General features: G+C 51.8%; 1 protein-coding gene across 2 annotated transcripts in view; it reads right to left on the reverse strand.

Moving 5' to 3' along the window:
* Positions 1–13,618, reverse strand: part of Rbm19 (RNA binding motif protein 19) — an 85,254-nt gene extending 71,636 nt beyond the window's left edge. The window contains exons 1-11 of one of the 2 annotated variants that reach the window (NM_001371959.1): positions 13,451–13,618; positions 10,750–10,932; positions 9,716–9,835; positions 9,518–9,556; positions 9,186–9,390; positions 6,381–6,637; positions 5,345–5,425; positions 4,322–4,400; positions 2,930–3,001; positions 1,901–2,104; positions 720–850 (exon numbers count right to left, since the gene is read on the reverse strand). In NM_001371959.1, coding sequence (NP_001358888.1) covers positions 720–850; positions 1,901–2,104; positions 2,930–3,001; positions 4,322–4,400; positions 5,345–5,425; positions 6,381–6,637; positions 9,186–9,390; positions 9,518–9,556; positions 9,716–9,835; positions 10,750–10,932; positions 13,451–13,486 — 1,407 coding nt within the window. In that variant the 5' untranslated portion in view covers positions 13,487–13,618. The remainder of the gene's footprint in view (positions 1–719; positions 851–1,900; positions 2,105–2,929; positions 3,002–4,321; positions 4,401–5,344; positions 5,426–6,380; positions 6,638–9,185; positions 9,391–9,517; positions 9,557–9,715; positions 9,836–10,749; positions 10,933–13,450) is intronic. The other variant, XM_063271343.1, reaches the window with a different exon arrangement.
* Between the last annotated feature and the right edge of the window lie 1,728 nt (positions 13,619–15,346).

The raw sequence follows: 15,346 nt of genomic DNA on the forward strand, positions 1-15,346 counted from the left end.
GGTTTAGCATGGCTTTTGAGAACCAAACTTTGGTCCTCTAGAAGGGCAGGAAATATTGATTGATTGATTGATTCCCTTCCTTTTCTTTTTGTCTAATTGGCCTGTAATTCCATTCGTAGGCCATGCAGACTTTGAACTCACAGAGATCTAGCTGCTTGAGTGCTGTGTTCCAACTCAGGAATTGCTCTAACTGCTGAGACACCGCTCCAGCTCTGGAGACTGTTTATAGCACCCACAGCCCCACAACCCTGCATCCTGTCCTTTTCTGTCCCCCCCCAGGGAGAACACATGAGGTCTACACAGGTGGGTGCAGGTCTGGTAACAATGCCATCTATAAACCCTGAACAGATGAGCCAAACAGGCAGCCTGGGACTCGGGCGAGCGTGCTGAGCCCACCGCCTGCTGCCACAGGCAAACAGCCTGAGCACTTGTGCACACCACGGGAGCTTCAACTTTTACGAAGGAACAGTTTCAGAAGGCAAAAAAAAGCACAGTTGCATTTAACAAATATTCTGTAAGGATCCAATGTGTGCCGGGCTGCCACCAACAAACAGCCGATGTCAAGGCAACCACTGCCCTTGGAAATCTCACCCTCTCAAAGCTCACGTGATGTGACAGCACAGCAGGCCACTGTGGGCTTCCAGGCCTGAAATGCAGACACAGGAACATGCCTGTCCCTACCTTGAGCCCAACAGCCCATCAGGCCTGAGCTAACTTACCTGGAATACCTGCCCGTCTACCTCAGCATAGGCCTTCACAGCATGCTCAGGGAACATGAAGGTGACGAAGGCAAAGCCTTTTGGCTTCTTGGTCAGGCTGTCAATGGGGTAGTGGAGTTCTGACAGGGGACCTGGAGATGGGAGAAGTGTCAGTCAGTCAGTCGTGGGCAGAGCACTGGGTAACAGAAGTGCAGGGCCCTGGCCAGGCAATGGGCTGAGCCAGTGAGATCAGCAAACGGCTGTTCTGGAGCAGCTCAGATTGCCAGGTCCCTCAGGAGAGCAGAGCCGGCATCTGTGAGTCACCCCTCATAGGAGAGGTATGGGCTGAACACCTGTTCTGCTACCTGCTCTGCATGTGGCCTTCCCCTGGGATATGTCACTTATCATGCACAGACCGGTGTCCTCATCTATAAAGTGCTACAAGATCCCTGGCTCACAGGACAGGTGTGGGGTGAGCTGTGCTAACACCCGAGGAGTGTAGCCAACAGTGCCCCCTACAGGCGGTGCCATGTTAAGTGCCACAACATCACCATGCAGACTAGGCAGTGCTCACCACTCTGAACACAGGACAGGATCATGTTCCCACCGAGTCTCTTCCCAAATGGACACTCACAGTCTAGACAAACCCTGACCTGTCTAGTCTGGCCATGTCAGCCAGGAGGCAGGAGGGTCTGGCTGGCAGGACAGCTGTGGGCACACTGGGAGGTTTCAGTGCAAGGAACTATTCTTACTGTTGCTACTGTTGTAGTTTCTTAGGTTGAAAACTCACTGGACTGTAGGCTGTGTTTTACCTGTGGGGTCAGGATATTACACAAAGGGCAACAAGGCTCTAGATGGGGCTGGGGTGCTGACACTTGCAATATGCCTGAAATAACTCCTGTGTTTCTTCTAAGGAGAGCCTGGGTGTGGAGGCTCAGACACAGGATGGGCCCCTGGAGTCTCCTTCCTGTCCTGTCTGAGCCTCCACAGTGGCTAGGAAGGATGGGACAGCAGTGTGGACAGCCCGAGAGAGACACCGCTCTCTCCTCTGCTCCACATCCTGACAGAGTGAGGAGAGGCCTGTCCACAGGGCAGGGTGCAGTGGGACCCTCAGCAGTAGGGTGCTTTGTCTTCTTTCCACAGAGGAGCCTCTAGCTGATGGACAGAGATGTCACCCAGCACCAAGCGGAGGCCACACGTACCATAGGCAGAGAACAGCTTCTCCAGGTCCTCCTCAGAGCTGGTGTAGGACAGGTTCCGTACAAAAAGCCTCCCAGAGTCTGCCAGGTCTTCCTCCTCCTCATGCTCGCCGAGCGTTCGGCCTTGCCAGGGTGCAGAGCTGCTCTTTGGGGCACCACGGGCGGCGGAGGCCTGCTTTTCCCTGAACACCTCGATATAGCGCCCACCTGCAGGAAGACAGGGGTCAGGGCTGTGGTGAGCCTGAGGTTGCTGGAGCCTCCCAAGGTCCCCTCAGCCTCTTCTGCTGCTGCTCAGAGCCTGCTGTGTCTGTTTGATTATGACTGCAGCATACGGTTTCCCAGGCCGCGTGTGGGCCCACTGGGACTTCATTCACCTCAACAGTGCAGCCAAGGCCCCTGAGGAGCTTACAGGCCATCCCAGACCACAGGAGTCGGCTGCTGGGTTCTGGGGCCTCCCCACAACCCATGTGGCTGATCTGGGTTGATGTCACATGACGACCCAATTTGGGGCATTGATGGAGTGAACCTTTGCCTGCACCACTATTCCCAGGTGCCCCACCCCACGTCAGCCAGCACCCATCCCCCTCACCCAGTCATTGCTCCATCGGTACCCAACACCTGACCTGCTAAATGGACTCCCATCCTCCCTCAGTGAGACTTTTCTCTGTCAGTGGCCCACACCCACATCTGAGCCAAGTTAGCCAGTGTCTCCAGCTGTTCTGGAGACCGGGCAGGCTACTCCAGGAGGCCAGGGTGCAGGGCAACACATCATTCCCTGTTCTACAGGTCACTCAGATCAATGACATCATCCGCCCACATTTCCCATGACTATCTCTGTGCTTGCTCCGTGGCTGCTCCAGGGGGAGGGACTGTGGACTCCTTGCTCTCTGCTGGATCCCCAGGGCCCAAAAGTATCTGAGTACCAACGTGTGACATCAGCACAGGGACTGCCCTCACTGACTGACGTAACACTCCCTTACCCTCACTGATGTCTGACGCTCCCTTACCCTCACTGATGTGACACTCCCTTACCCATGTATTCACGGTTGCACTTAAGAGCTTTCTTTACTTCTTCTTCGCTACTGAGGTCCACGAAGACATACCCTGAATAAGGACAGAGACAAGGAGAGTCATGGGCTGTCAACCTCCAGGACACACCCGTACACCCTACACCCCAACAGCTTCAGATCAGAGGTCGGCTGTGAGTGCAGATGTGGGAACAGCAGGCCTTCCTGCCTGTCCCAGCCCCACCCTGTTCCTGAACACCCTCTAGAGAAGTGGAGGCTATGCTGTGACTCAGTTCAGGATGGTCAGAGCCATCGTCACTGCCACTGTCCCTGGAACTCAGATCGAGGCCTGGGAGCCTCCCTGAGGGGAGCCCACCTCTGTGAGGCAGAAGAGCAGGGCCGTTCCTTCCCTGAAATATTAAAGTTACATGTCCTGGGTCACAGGGCTGTCTGATGGCAATGCTACAATGTGTCCCAAAGCCCAAGGGGTTTCCACAAGCAAGATGAGGCTGTTCTTTCTGTCCAGTCCTCTCTTCTGTTCTCTTCCTACCCATGAAGTACTTCACCCACTTCATGTCCCAGGAGTCTCCCAGGGGCAGACCAGCCAAGGGACGGTTCTTAATTGGATCGGGCCTCCCCATGCCCTAGGCTGGAAGTACACTGCATTGACTGAAGTCCCACATGGCCAAGCCCACTTCTCCAGCTCTGCCACAGCCCTGCTTCTGCTCTTAGGAGGGAGTGCTATGTGTTCTCCAGCTGCAGGCCCAGCTGACTCTCTTCCTGCTCTCTAAAGTGCCGTAAACCAGGGCACCACCCTCAGCCACAGACGAATGCGACCACAGTTCTCAGAGTGGGCAGGGCGGCTCTCAGTGTCAGCTCCTCGGCTCCTCACTCCTGGCTCACAGCCCACCCCACAGTGTACAGGTACTGAGGCTGATCCTGTCCGCCTCTACGTGACAGAGCAACTCAGCAGCTAAGCTGGGATGAAGCCCCTCTACCCGACACTGCCCTCTTCAGGGTTAAAGGTGAGGAGAACCAGCTTGGTACAGGAGATAGGATAAAGCCAAGAGCGGTGCTAGGGAAGAAAAAGCTACGGGATGATGACTGGGCTGCCCCTAATGCATAGGTGCTCCCTTCCCCAGATGCTCTACCCAGGCAGCCTCTTCTGCCAAGGACCCCTCACAGCCCGCAGTCTTCCTGTAGCCACAGAGCCTTGGTGTGGCTCTGTAAAGCGCAGCTACGCTCCTGCTCCACCTCTGACAGCCTTCTGGCCTCCCCCAGATCCAACGCTGGCTGATCACCAGACTCTCTGCCTTATGACAGCCAAATCAAGTGCTCTGTGGCCAGGAGGCCCTGGCTGACCAGGAGGCATGTGGTTGACAGCCCCAGGGCCACCAGGGTGGCCTTTGTGTCTCACCTGTTTTATTCCCGTGAGCATTTCTCACTATTCGAATGGCCACTGGCTTCAGTGGAGCTAGGAATTCCAAGACGTTTTTCTGGAACAAAAAGAATTGTTTTCCCTTCTTTTCTTTTTCTTTTTTTTAAACAAGTTTAACACTTCATTAGACCTGTTAAAAATCCTCTGGTTGGGGATTTAGCTCAGTAGAAAGGTTGGGGATTTACCTCAGTGATAGAGCACTTGCCTAGCAAGCATAAGGCCCTGGGTTTGGTCCCCAGCTCCAAAAAAAAAAAAAAAAAAAATACTCGTAGCGGGGCTGGAGAGGTGGCTCAGTGGTTAAGAGCACTGACTGCTCTTCCAGAGGTCCTGAGTTCAATTCCCAGCAACCACATGGTGGCTCACAACCATCTATAAAGAGATCCGATGCCCTCTTCTGGTGTGTCTGAAGACAGTGACAGTGTATTTATATATAATAAATGAATAAATCTTTAAAAAAAAATCCTCTTAGCATTTCCTCTTAGAATTTAAAGCACTTGACAACTACACTAGGGATGTGGCTCAGTGGCCGAGTGCCTGCCAACTGGTCTCATGGTACCTGTTAAGTCAGCAATACAACATGCACCTGGGGATTGAACTTGGGTCCTGAGGCTTGCACAGCAAGCACTCTACCCACTGAGCTGTCTCTCCAGTCCCATGTTAAAGATTTTTTTATTTATTATATTTAAGTAATATAATTCAGACACACCAGAAGAGGGCATCATATCCTATTATAGATGGCCGTGAGCCACCATGTGGTTGCTGGAATTGAACTCAGGACCTCTGGAAGAGCAATCAGTGCTCTTAACCACTGAGCCATCTCTCCAGCCCGTCTCCTCACTAAATTTTAACAGCGAACCTCCAGCCTGGCACCAAGGGGAAGAATGGAGGCAGTCTTACTGCCACCGGTCTCCTTCCCACATCAGTAGCCTCCAAACCCGGCTCCAGCTAGCTCACGATGTCACCTGATACTGGCATGCCCACCCTCCCTTTCCAAACACATACCTCAGTGACATTAAACGGGGCTCCCCGGAGCTTCACGGTGTAGGGGGTAGTAGGTTCCTTCTGGCTGGCTGGCTTCTCTACCTGAGAGATCACAAAGATGGTGAATGCCTGACGCTTGCTCGTGTGGCAGGTGGTGGCTGGGACACCCGGAGCGGGAAGGGGAGCTGGAGAAATCCATGAGAATCCCTGCTGGCTATTGAGCTGAGCCCGGAGGGAGCTGTAGGAGGCAGCTGTCCGCAGAGCCTGGTAAGCCAGCAGCATAGCAACAGAGGCCCTGACCCGGGAAGGAGCCTAGAGGTACCATTGCGGCAGGGCTTGAGCACCGTCCAGCTTAAAGTACAGATTTCATCCACAGGGATGCTGGGGTTAGGATCGTCTACTCTGGAATTCCAACAACTCCCAAGGGCCTCTGTTCTTGATTTCCCCTTTAAAGCCCAAACCTGCCCTGACTAGAACTCTTTCCCTGGCAAAGATTGTTCTGGGCTGCTGTGTGCCCCAACTTCTTCACACGAACCCCAAGAGCTGTGGTCCCACCAAGTCTCTAAGTGTCTTGTCTCTGCGGCTGAGAGGACCTCCTGGTGGGAGATGAGGACCCTCAAGGTATCAACCATCTTTGCAATCTAAGCTTCAGGCACCCACTGAGTCCTGGCCCTGCCATCTCCCAGCCATCACCGTGGCTGAAGCACTGCTCACCTGCTTCCTCACCTGTGCAGAGGCCTGTGATGTGAATCACTGTTGTGAGGGATACTACCCAGCCTGCAGTGATACGCTCATTTATCTGTCAGTGATAAGATTCCTCACAGCTACTTTGCTGCTAAATATAAGGCGGGATCAGCCCAGCTCATCGATAACCCACAACTCCAGGAACAGAGAGCTTTCTCAGGCCAAAACAGGGGCCTAAGCTGTGAGGACACCTATGGCCAAGTGGGCTTCTCTTCCAGGTAATTCTCTAAGCAAGGGGCCGCAAGGACACTAGGTGACCTAGGCCCATTGTATTCCTCAGCCCTCACAGACAGAGACACACACACACACACACCTTGCCGGCAGCTTCCTGGGGCCTCAGGCTCCCAAGCACAGCTCCCCGGTTCACACCCGCTTGCTGGGCTGGGCAGGTGGGGGAGCCCTCCTCTTCCTCAGCCTCACTTCCTTCTTCACAGTTCACCGCCTCGTCCTCACTGTCCTCTTTGTCCTCATCCTCAGAGGACACCTCGGCCCGCACCATCTTGGATTTCAAGTAGTCCATGTCTGACAGCTCCTTCTGCACGGCCGCCTTTGGCTGCAGGCCTTGTTCCTCTGGGGACACAGGTCAGCAACCTTAGTGAGCTGAGACAGTACACCCACCATAGCCAAGGCCCTCACGAATAAGCAGCTCCAGAGAGTTCTCTAACAGGCAGCACTGGGTAGTGAACTGGGCAACACTGGACTGTACATGCCTCTCCATCCCATGGCACATAGCAATCTGTGGGTCTCTTTCACCATCCTGATCCTGGTCCCTTTCCAGTCCTCCATGTGTGCACATGAGTGCAGTGCCCACAGAGGCCAGAAGAGGGTGCTGGATCCCCTGGGGCTGGAGTTATGGGCTACTGTGAACCATCATGTGGGGCTGGGCACTGAACTCAGATCTTCTGGAAGAGGACTAAGTATACTTAATGGCTAAGTCAATCTCCCCAGTACCCCAAAATCCCCCTTTTAGGTTCATCTTTAAACAATCTTTTAAAATCATGTACAACACAGCTACCCCTTTTGTTTATGGCAGAGGCTGCTATAATTCATCCGTTCAGGAAAATCCACTTGAATGGACCACAGTCTCTGTCAGATACCAGGTACGGGGTGTGTGTGTGTGTGTGCCTGTGCGTGCGTGCCTGTGTGTGTGCCTCTGTGTGTGTGTGTGTGTGTGTGTGTGTGTGTGTGTGTGTGTGTGTGTCTGCGCGCACGCGCACACACGTACCTACCACCCACTGTCCTTTACCTTTGCTGTCCCAGGTGAACAGTACAGTTTGCACACAAGGACAAGGACACCTGGTGTGACATACTCCAATGACAAGTGTTGAGTGAGAGGAAGTGGGAAAGGAGTTACCAGGGAAGACTGAGCAGAGGAAGACAGCCATCCTTTACACTGCAGTGTGTGTGACCCTCCTAGCTATGGTGAAGCTACGGCTCTATGCAGCATCCTCCAGGGTTTTCTGGTGCTCAGGGTAGAGTTTGAAGTCCCATCCTCCAGCTCCATCTACTTTAGGTCTTGAAACTAGGCTACATCTCTGGCCACTGTGCTGTCCTTCCTTCTGAGACTCTCCTTGCTGTTCCCCAATTCCTCTGCCTCTCCACCCTTAGTCCCAGTCTTCCCGCTCAGCAGACTTTACCAGGCTGAGTTCTGTTAGTCCCACATCCTCACCTATAAACCAGAACAGTCCTCACTGTGGCCTGCAGCTTATGGTCTACGTTCTGTGCTGATTGGCTGCTTACAAGCCACATGAGGGCACGACACCCCACAACTATCACCCGGAACTACGGGAGCCTTTCCCACATTCAATCCTGCCTCCTTGGCACGCCCATCACCACACATGCCACCCTGGGAACTACCTGCCTTGCCCCCTCTGCTCTCACCAGGATGCCCCCTGCACAGGTACAGAGATTCTTGGTGTCTGTTCTCACTGCTGTGTCCTGAGTCCCCAGAGCTGTGCCTGGCATACTGCACATGCTTGGTGAACACTGGCTGAGTCACGTGACCAGGTCTGTCTGGGGAGGCGCACCAATGGGAAGGATGTTCATCCCCCAGATGGCGGGAGGGTGACACCTGGCTGGCCCTTTCCTGCCAAGTCCAGCATGGCCATGTGTAAGGGACAGATGGCATGGTTCCCACCGCTGGAACAGAGCCAGCAGGGCGTGGGCCTCCAGGACTGTCGATGGTTGCTGTGGGCATAAGGCTTGTTTGTATAATAGTGTACATGTTTTCACGTTCCTCCTTTGAGGAATGTCCTCTCTGCCAAGATTAACGACAACATGATAATCAGAGACAGCATGAGTCTGGGAGGCCAGGCTGTTTCTAAGTCTCATTGAAATGATAGAACTCTGTGACCTTCATGACAGCCCTTAAGGCTTCAGGAAACAACTCTGAAAACATGAGTTGGAAAATAAATAGTTTCTCAGCTATTCAAAAATATAAGGGTGCAATATGAATTGTGTGAGGAGCTTCACAGATCTAAAGGGACAGAGGCAGCTGCACTATGAACCAGCTTGTCAGAAAGACACAAAGACAGGCAGATTCCTGAGTTCAAGGTCAGCCTGACACAGGGGGAGTTTAGGTCCAGGCCAAGTGTGGTAGGAATGGTGATTTTGGGGCTGGGTTTTACCCAGCTATGTTACTGTCTGTGCTTATGCTTGCTGCCTCCTTCTGAGAATCAAGGGACTGGGGTCATGGGATGCTGACTTATGGAATAATCAAAAGGGAACCTGGATTAAATGACTGGATTGACGTGTAAATAAAAACTAGGCTTTGGTCTGCAAGAGATGAGCTAACCCGAGTTTTTAGAATTGAAAAAAAAAAAAAAAAAAGCTGTCTCAAGAGATGTCTGGAGATTTCCAGAGAAAGCAGAACATGGAGCAACCTGGAAAGCTGTTTTGAGCAGAACACAGGTGGTCAGTGTGTAACCCATGGTTTGACTATTTGGGAATCTTTGGTTTGCTGCTCCCTGACACCCCTCCTCTCAGGAACCCCTCTCCAAGCTGAAGCTGGTCCTTGGCACTTTTCTTAGCCCTTGTCATCAGAGTGTCACACCAAGTGTCCTTTGTACGTCTGTGCCAAGCAGGCAAAGGACTCTGCACTCCCAGGATGTACGCTCACCTTCACCGTCCTCTCCAGCTGGCTCCTCCTCACTCTCCTGCCCTGAGTCGGAGTTGGAGTCAGAGTCGAAGTTCAGATAGTCACTTGACGGCTTGGCTTTTGCTTTTGGGAGCTCAGCCTCCAAGGCGTCGTTTGCCCAGGTGGCCACTTGGGTCCTCTTCTGGTGAATTGACAGGAACTCCTGGAACTCGGCATCCTCCTTCAGCTGGGGCAGTGCAGCCAGGCGGGAGGCCGGGGGAGGGAGAGGAGGCAGAGCTTCAGCAGGCTCAGTTCCTCAGACCCCCACCCTCTCAGCGGTCACAGACCTCCCTCTCCACCCACAGAACACTCACCTTCTCCAGGTCACTGGGTACCTTTTTCTTCTTCTTGTCCTGAAAGTAGAAGGCAGACTCACATCAATGCTGGGGAAGGGAAGGCACTGCCCTGATGCACCCACCTTGCAAAACCATCCAAAAGATACTCCCAACTCCTTCCAGCCAGAGGCCACCCTGCTGTCACAGGGCACTGGGCTGGGGACACCGCCTACATACTTTTTTAGTGTCTGAGGGAATGGAGTCTTGTGATGGCTGCTTGGGCTGGCTTGGCTTCTGGGCATGTTTGCTCCAAGCTCGGGGCTTTGATGGGTCTCCAAAGGACTTGCAGAATTCTACCTGCATGGGAAAGAAAGCTGGCTTCCATGGCTGCTGAGGTCCCTAGGCATGGGAGTCCCCCCTTCAGCACAGGAGAACGGGGGGGGGGGGGGGAGTCCCCAGAGTGCAGTGGTCACTGACCTGCTTTCTACTTTAAAGTGAATCACTTTCATCCCCGGCCTAGACTGTCTCCCCAAAAGTCATTTACAAGCTGTCATTTACAGAGGACTGTCTCCCATGCCCTCCAGCGGAAGGTGACAGGAAATGCTACTGTCCCCTTTGCTCAGACCAAAAAGTTAAAGTGGAGACTGGATGGCACAGGAAGCGGGTGACACAACGGAGACAGGACTTGGGGTACATGGGGACTGGGAGCCCACATCACCCCTTAGGCCAACAAAGGGTGTCTGGGAGGCGGCCCCTGCCTGGCACAGGGCAACATGGAGGAATGGCCATGACTCAGGTGACTACCATGAGGCACGTTCAGTCACAACAGAAAACAGCCCCGGGGTAACAGAGACCCCAGACATGTGAAGAGTGCCAAGGACCAGGCATGAGCTGATGCATCCCTCATCCCTGGCACCTGATACAGTCCCAGAGGCAGCCTTTGGGAAGATGCTACCACCAACCATGCCCAGATGTTCCAGGCTGTTACTGCTCAGCAAGCCACTTTCCCCAGTGATGGATGCCGCTGTAGAAGTAACTGCTTCTCTCAGTTCTATCACACGTATGACACGTGTAGAGGGTAGGAGGGTCAAACAACAGAAAAGAGTACAGTGAGAGTTAAAAGTACTTCGATTCCTCAGAAACCCGGGAGAGGGCCCAGTGAGCAGGTGGGCAACTCTCAGGCAATGATGCTCAGGCACTCGAAAGCTTGTGTGGGCCTGAGGTAAGGAAAACTGTCTGTGGCAGGCAGGATGAGACTCCCTCAGACTCACCGTGATCCGGGACGTGTCAATGAAGCTCCGGTGGAAATGGTTCAGTGCAGCCTGGGCCTCCTCCTCTGACTTGAAACCTATGAAACCGAACTTCCGGAACTTGCCTTCTTTGGTGAACTTGAGGCTGCAGTCAGTCAGTGTGCCGAAGGCTGCAAACAGCTGCCTGAATCGGTCCTCCTTCATCTAGAGCAGAGGGGCAAAATGAGAGAGGAGCTGGGGGGAGGGGTGTCCCTGGAGCGATGGGACGATGGGAAGAGTAAGCCAGAAGCCTAGAGGTCCTGAAGGGCTACCTGAGAAGAGCAGGTGGTCAGCTCCAGGTCAGAGCCTTACACCTGCTGAGCACCCCCCACCCCACCCCCAAGCCGGCTACTTCAAGCCACCTCAAATGGCCTCTTTCTTCTTCTGTCCCCTTTGAGGACAACATCAATTACAGCTTCTACCCTGAGGCTATAACACAGCAAACAGATACCCAACAGAGGCCTGTTCAAATAAACAAAGACTAGGGAAGCTGTGTAAATGTTTGCTAAGCATGGGAAAGAATAATGGAGCCCATTAAAGATGTCCACACCCTGGTCCCCAGCACCTGGGACTGCACTGTAATACACTGCAAAGGGGGAGCAGCAGCCTCAAACTAGAAATCTGCCTGCCTCACATCCCAGTCCCAGAAGGGGGTGCTCCACCACACCCAGATACTGCAAGAGGGATTTTTCAGGTGTGTTTTAAAGCCTGGTGATGAAGCCAGGCATGGTCATGCACACCTTTAATTCTAGCACTCTGGGGGGTGAGGCATGCAGATTTCTTTAGTTTGAGGCCAGCCTGGTCTACATCTTAAGTTCCAGGCCAGCAAGGACTGCTAAATGAGACCCTGTCTCAGTAAAGGAAAGAAAAAACAAAACAAAACAAAACAAAAAACCCAGAGATGAGGCTAAGTACAGTGGGGAGGCAGAACCAGGTGGGTGGCACATTCAAGGTAAAATAGAGCTACAGATTTGAGTCTGTTTCTTTAAAATTCGTCCCCAAAACCAACAAACAAAATCCCTGGGTCTTCTGGGTACTTCAGTGCCATCAGTGAAGTAGGAGGCTCAGAGGGAAGGCTAGTGGGGGGGGGGAGGGGAGAGGATGGAGAGGGAATCACAAAATCAAGTGACTCAAGGAGCCATGAGTCAGTCAGAGAGGGCAATGGCCAGGAGAAGCCTAAAACAACTGGCTGGCAGCCACGTCCAATCCACAACCATGAAGCAGTCACATCAAAGGCTTAGATGTGCAGGCTGCCAGTGCCTGACAATACCTTTACCTTAGGCTGACCTCCAAAGTGTCAAAAACAAACAAACAAGATACAATCACTCTACCAAGGAAATAATGGGAAATTAGCATACCACTAAAATGTTCTTAAAAGCCCCCTCAGGTGAGAACAGGTGGTGCCTACCATTCTCACACTAACCAGTTTTGTATGTGGCTCTCTAGGGCAGTGGTTCTCAACCTGTGGGTCAAGACACTTTTTGGGGAAGCATATCAGATATCCAACATACAAGATACTTACATTATATGCATAACAGTAGAAAATTACAGCTATGTGAAGTAGCAACAAAATAACTTTATGACTAGAAGGTCACCACAACATATGGCACTGGATTAAAGTGGCACAGCATTAGGAAGGTTGAAGACCACTGCTCTAGGATCCTAGCACATGGTCCCATCAACAGTCAAAACACATTTGTTTTTGTTTTGGCCACATCATCTTGCTATGTAACCCAGGCTGGCCTTGAACTTGCCACCCTCTGCCTATCGAAAAGCTGACAACAGGTGTGCGCGCCACACACTAGGCTTCAAAGTCTGTAGAGAAGCTTGCTCCGTGATAGTGAAACACTATGTGTTCTAGTCTGCTTCTTGTTCTGATATGCATCAAGGACACACAGCGATTTGGGGAGGAAAACCCTTTGTTTGGCTTACGGGTCTCAATCACAGTCTGTCATCCTGGGAAGCCAAGGTAAGAATTGGAGCGGAAACTCCAATGGAACACTACATACTCTCTTGCCAGGCTAACATTTGTATACAGCCCGGAACCTGTGCTGAGGCTTGACAGCACCCACAGTGGGCTGGACCCTCCCACATCAATCCCTCATCAAAGTATCACAGCCTTGTCCCACAGGCTAATCATATGGAAGCCATTCATCAGCTGAAGTTCCTTCTCCGTAAGTGATTGCGATATGTGTCAAACTTTCCTAAATTACCCAGCACAAGGAACGGTCCTCCGAGTTCTCTCTATCCAGCCGGCCTTTCATACCACATACATGCACTGACTTCTTTACCCGTGCCATCATGCTTGAGTTGCCCGCTCTCCACTAAGAGATAAACAACTGAATGCCGTTCGCATTACTCGGGTCCGGACAGTCTCGGGAGTGGGAGAGAGAACAGCGTGGATCGAAAGGACCGGCGTCCGGGGCACTAGGTGCGGGCCGGCATTTGCCTGGAGCAGGGCTATCCGGTTTAGAGTCAAGCACCCATGAGGTGGCAACAGTCAGTGAAGGTAAGTATAACAATCATAATCACTTTCCTGCTTTCTTAGCCGTCAAACAGGGTGCCGCCTCATTGGGTTCGGGACCTCCCCAGTCTTGTCCAGACTTAGAATCCCTCCATCCTTCAGCCACCTTTCCCAGACCCCCGCTCCCACTTCCGAACCCTATCTCCAGCTCCTGCTCACCCCATTCGGGAGGTTCTTCACGATCAGGCGCGACATGGCTCTCAGGTTCCCCACGCTTCTGACTCAAGATCCCCGCGACGGCGACTACCCACAACTTTCACGCCGCCACACTGGGCGCCGCCATCTTTAGCGAGTCACGTGGCCCCGCCGCGTTCCACCCGGAAGTGGGTGTGGCCTCAGTGTAACCTCTTGGGGGAAGTCACACCCTAAAGGCGGAGTTGGGGGGGGAGGCCCGAATATTTGCATACTGCGCAGGCGCAGTTTCTCCGCGGGTCTTGGAGATTTCTAATTCCCGGTAAGGAAAGCAGAGCGAGTGATGCCTAAACCCCGCAGGATGACAGACAGGAAAGAGAGAAGATTCTTGCTTCTTAGAATTAAAAAAAAAAAAAAATTAAAGGCAGCGGCAGGCGGATCTCCGGGTTCCAGGATAGTCAGGGCTGCACAGAGAACAGCTGTTTCAAAAAAAAAAAACTGTATATATACATGCATGTATAATATATATATGTATATATGTATATATATATATATACATATATATATATATATATATATGTACGTGTACCAGGCACACATGTGTAGGTCAGTCCCGACTATACCTGGTGGGGCTTGGGGATTAAACTTAGGCCTGCCAGCAAAATGCTTTAACTTCATGAATGATCTCACCAGCCCTCTCGTATCCTTTTTTAGGATAGAGAAGCTAAGGTTTAGAGAAACTGCCAATCCCTGACTCAGTGGACCCGCTTCTTTCACTCACATAGGTCCTGAGTAGAAAGGGAGATTAAAACCCAGAGCCCCACGGTGAGTACTGTCAGCTTCAACAGACAGCAGCCTTACAAGCATCCCAAGGGGCTCCGGAAAGCTTTTATCCCCTCACCTGCCAATCTGGAGGCTGAGTTCTTGGCCAGACCTCCTTCCTTTGAGGGCTTCATGCTTGCTGCAATAAGCTGGGGTAGTTATCCTAGGGCTCCAGGGCATAAGACTACTCACAGCCTTCTCTAGACCTTAGAATAAAAAAAAAAAAATAAGGCTCTTAGGTGGGGGAGGTTTTAGATGGAGACTCCCCATTTTCTCTTCAGAAAGACCACAGTCTCTTATGGTTTCCCACAATCTATTGGCTGCACCCTGTGTCTTCCCCCAAGGTGTTTACAATTTTCTTCTTCTAAAAGACATTTCACTCCATCTCCCCATATCCTTTCTTGTTATTATTGGCAGTTTTATTGAGATAGAGTCCACAGGATACACAATTCAGCCACTTAAAGTGGACGGTTCCGGTTGGCAAGATGGCTTGTCGGGTAAAGGTACTTGTGGACAAGTCTGACAGCCTGAGTTTTTACCCCTTGGTTCCTCATAGTGGGAGGAGAGAACCAACCTTAGAGCATTTTTTTAAACTGAAAAAAAAAATTGCAGCTAGGTGGTGGTGGCACACGCCTTTAATCCCAGGCTCAGGTGACAGAGGCAGGCAGATCTCTGAGTTAAGGCCAGCCAGGTCTACAGAGCCAGTTTCAAGATAACCAGGACTAAAACATTTTTTCCGATAATATATTTTGAGCATGATTTCCTCTCCCCACTCCCACCAGATTCTTCCTGCCTCTCCAACCAAACCAACTCACAGCCCTCTATTCTCTTTAGAAAGCAAACAGGCAAACAAAACAAACAAAAACTCCAAAGAAAATAATAAGAAAAATAAAAATAAAGAAAAAACACAAGAAACACAAAGACACACACACAGACACACATACACACACACCAGAAATCAGAAATGATTTTATACAAACAAAAATCATTATTTTCCGCCCTCTGGGAACCTGGAATCTACCATCTTTATGATTATGTTTCTTTCCTGGATGATTTTCTCTCCAGGTATTGATTTCAACGTCCACCCATCCAACATGTCTG

Source organism: Rattus norvegicus, chromosome 12, assembly GCF_036323735.1.
Source record: "Rattus norvegicus strain BN/NHsdMcwi chromosome 12, GRCr8, whole genome shotgun sequence".
Lineage (NCBI taxonomy): Eukaryota > Metazoa > Chordata > Mammalia > Rodentia > Muridae > Rattus > Rattus norvegicus.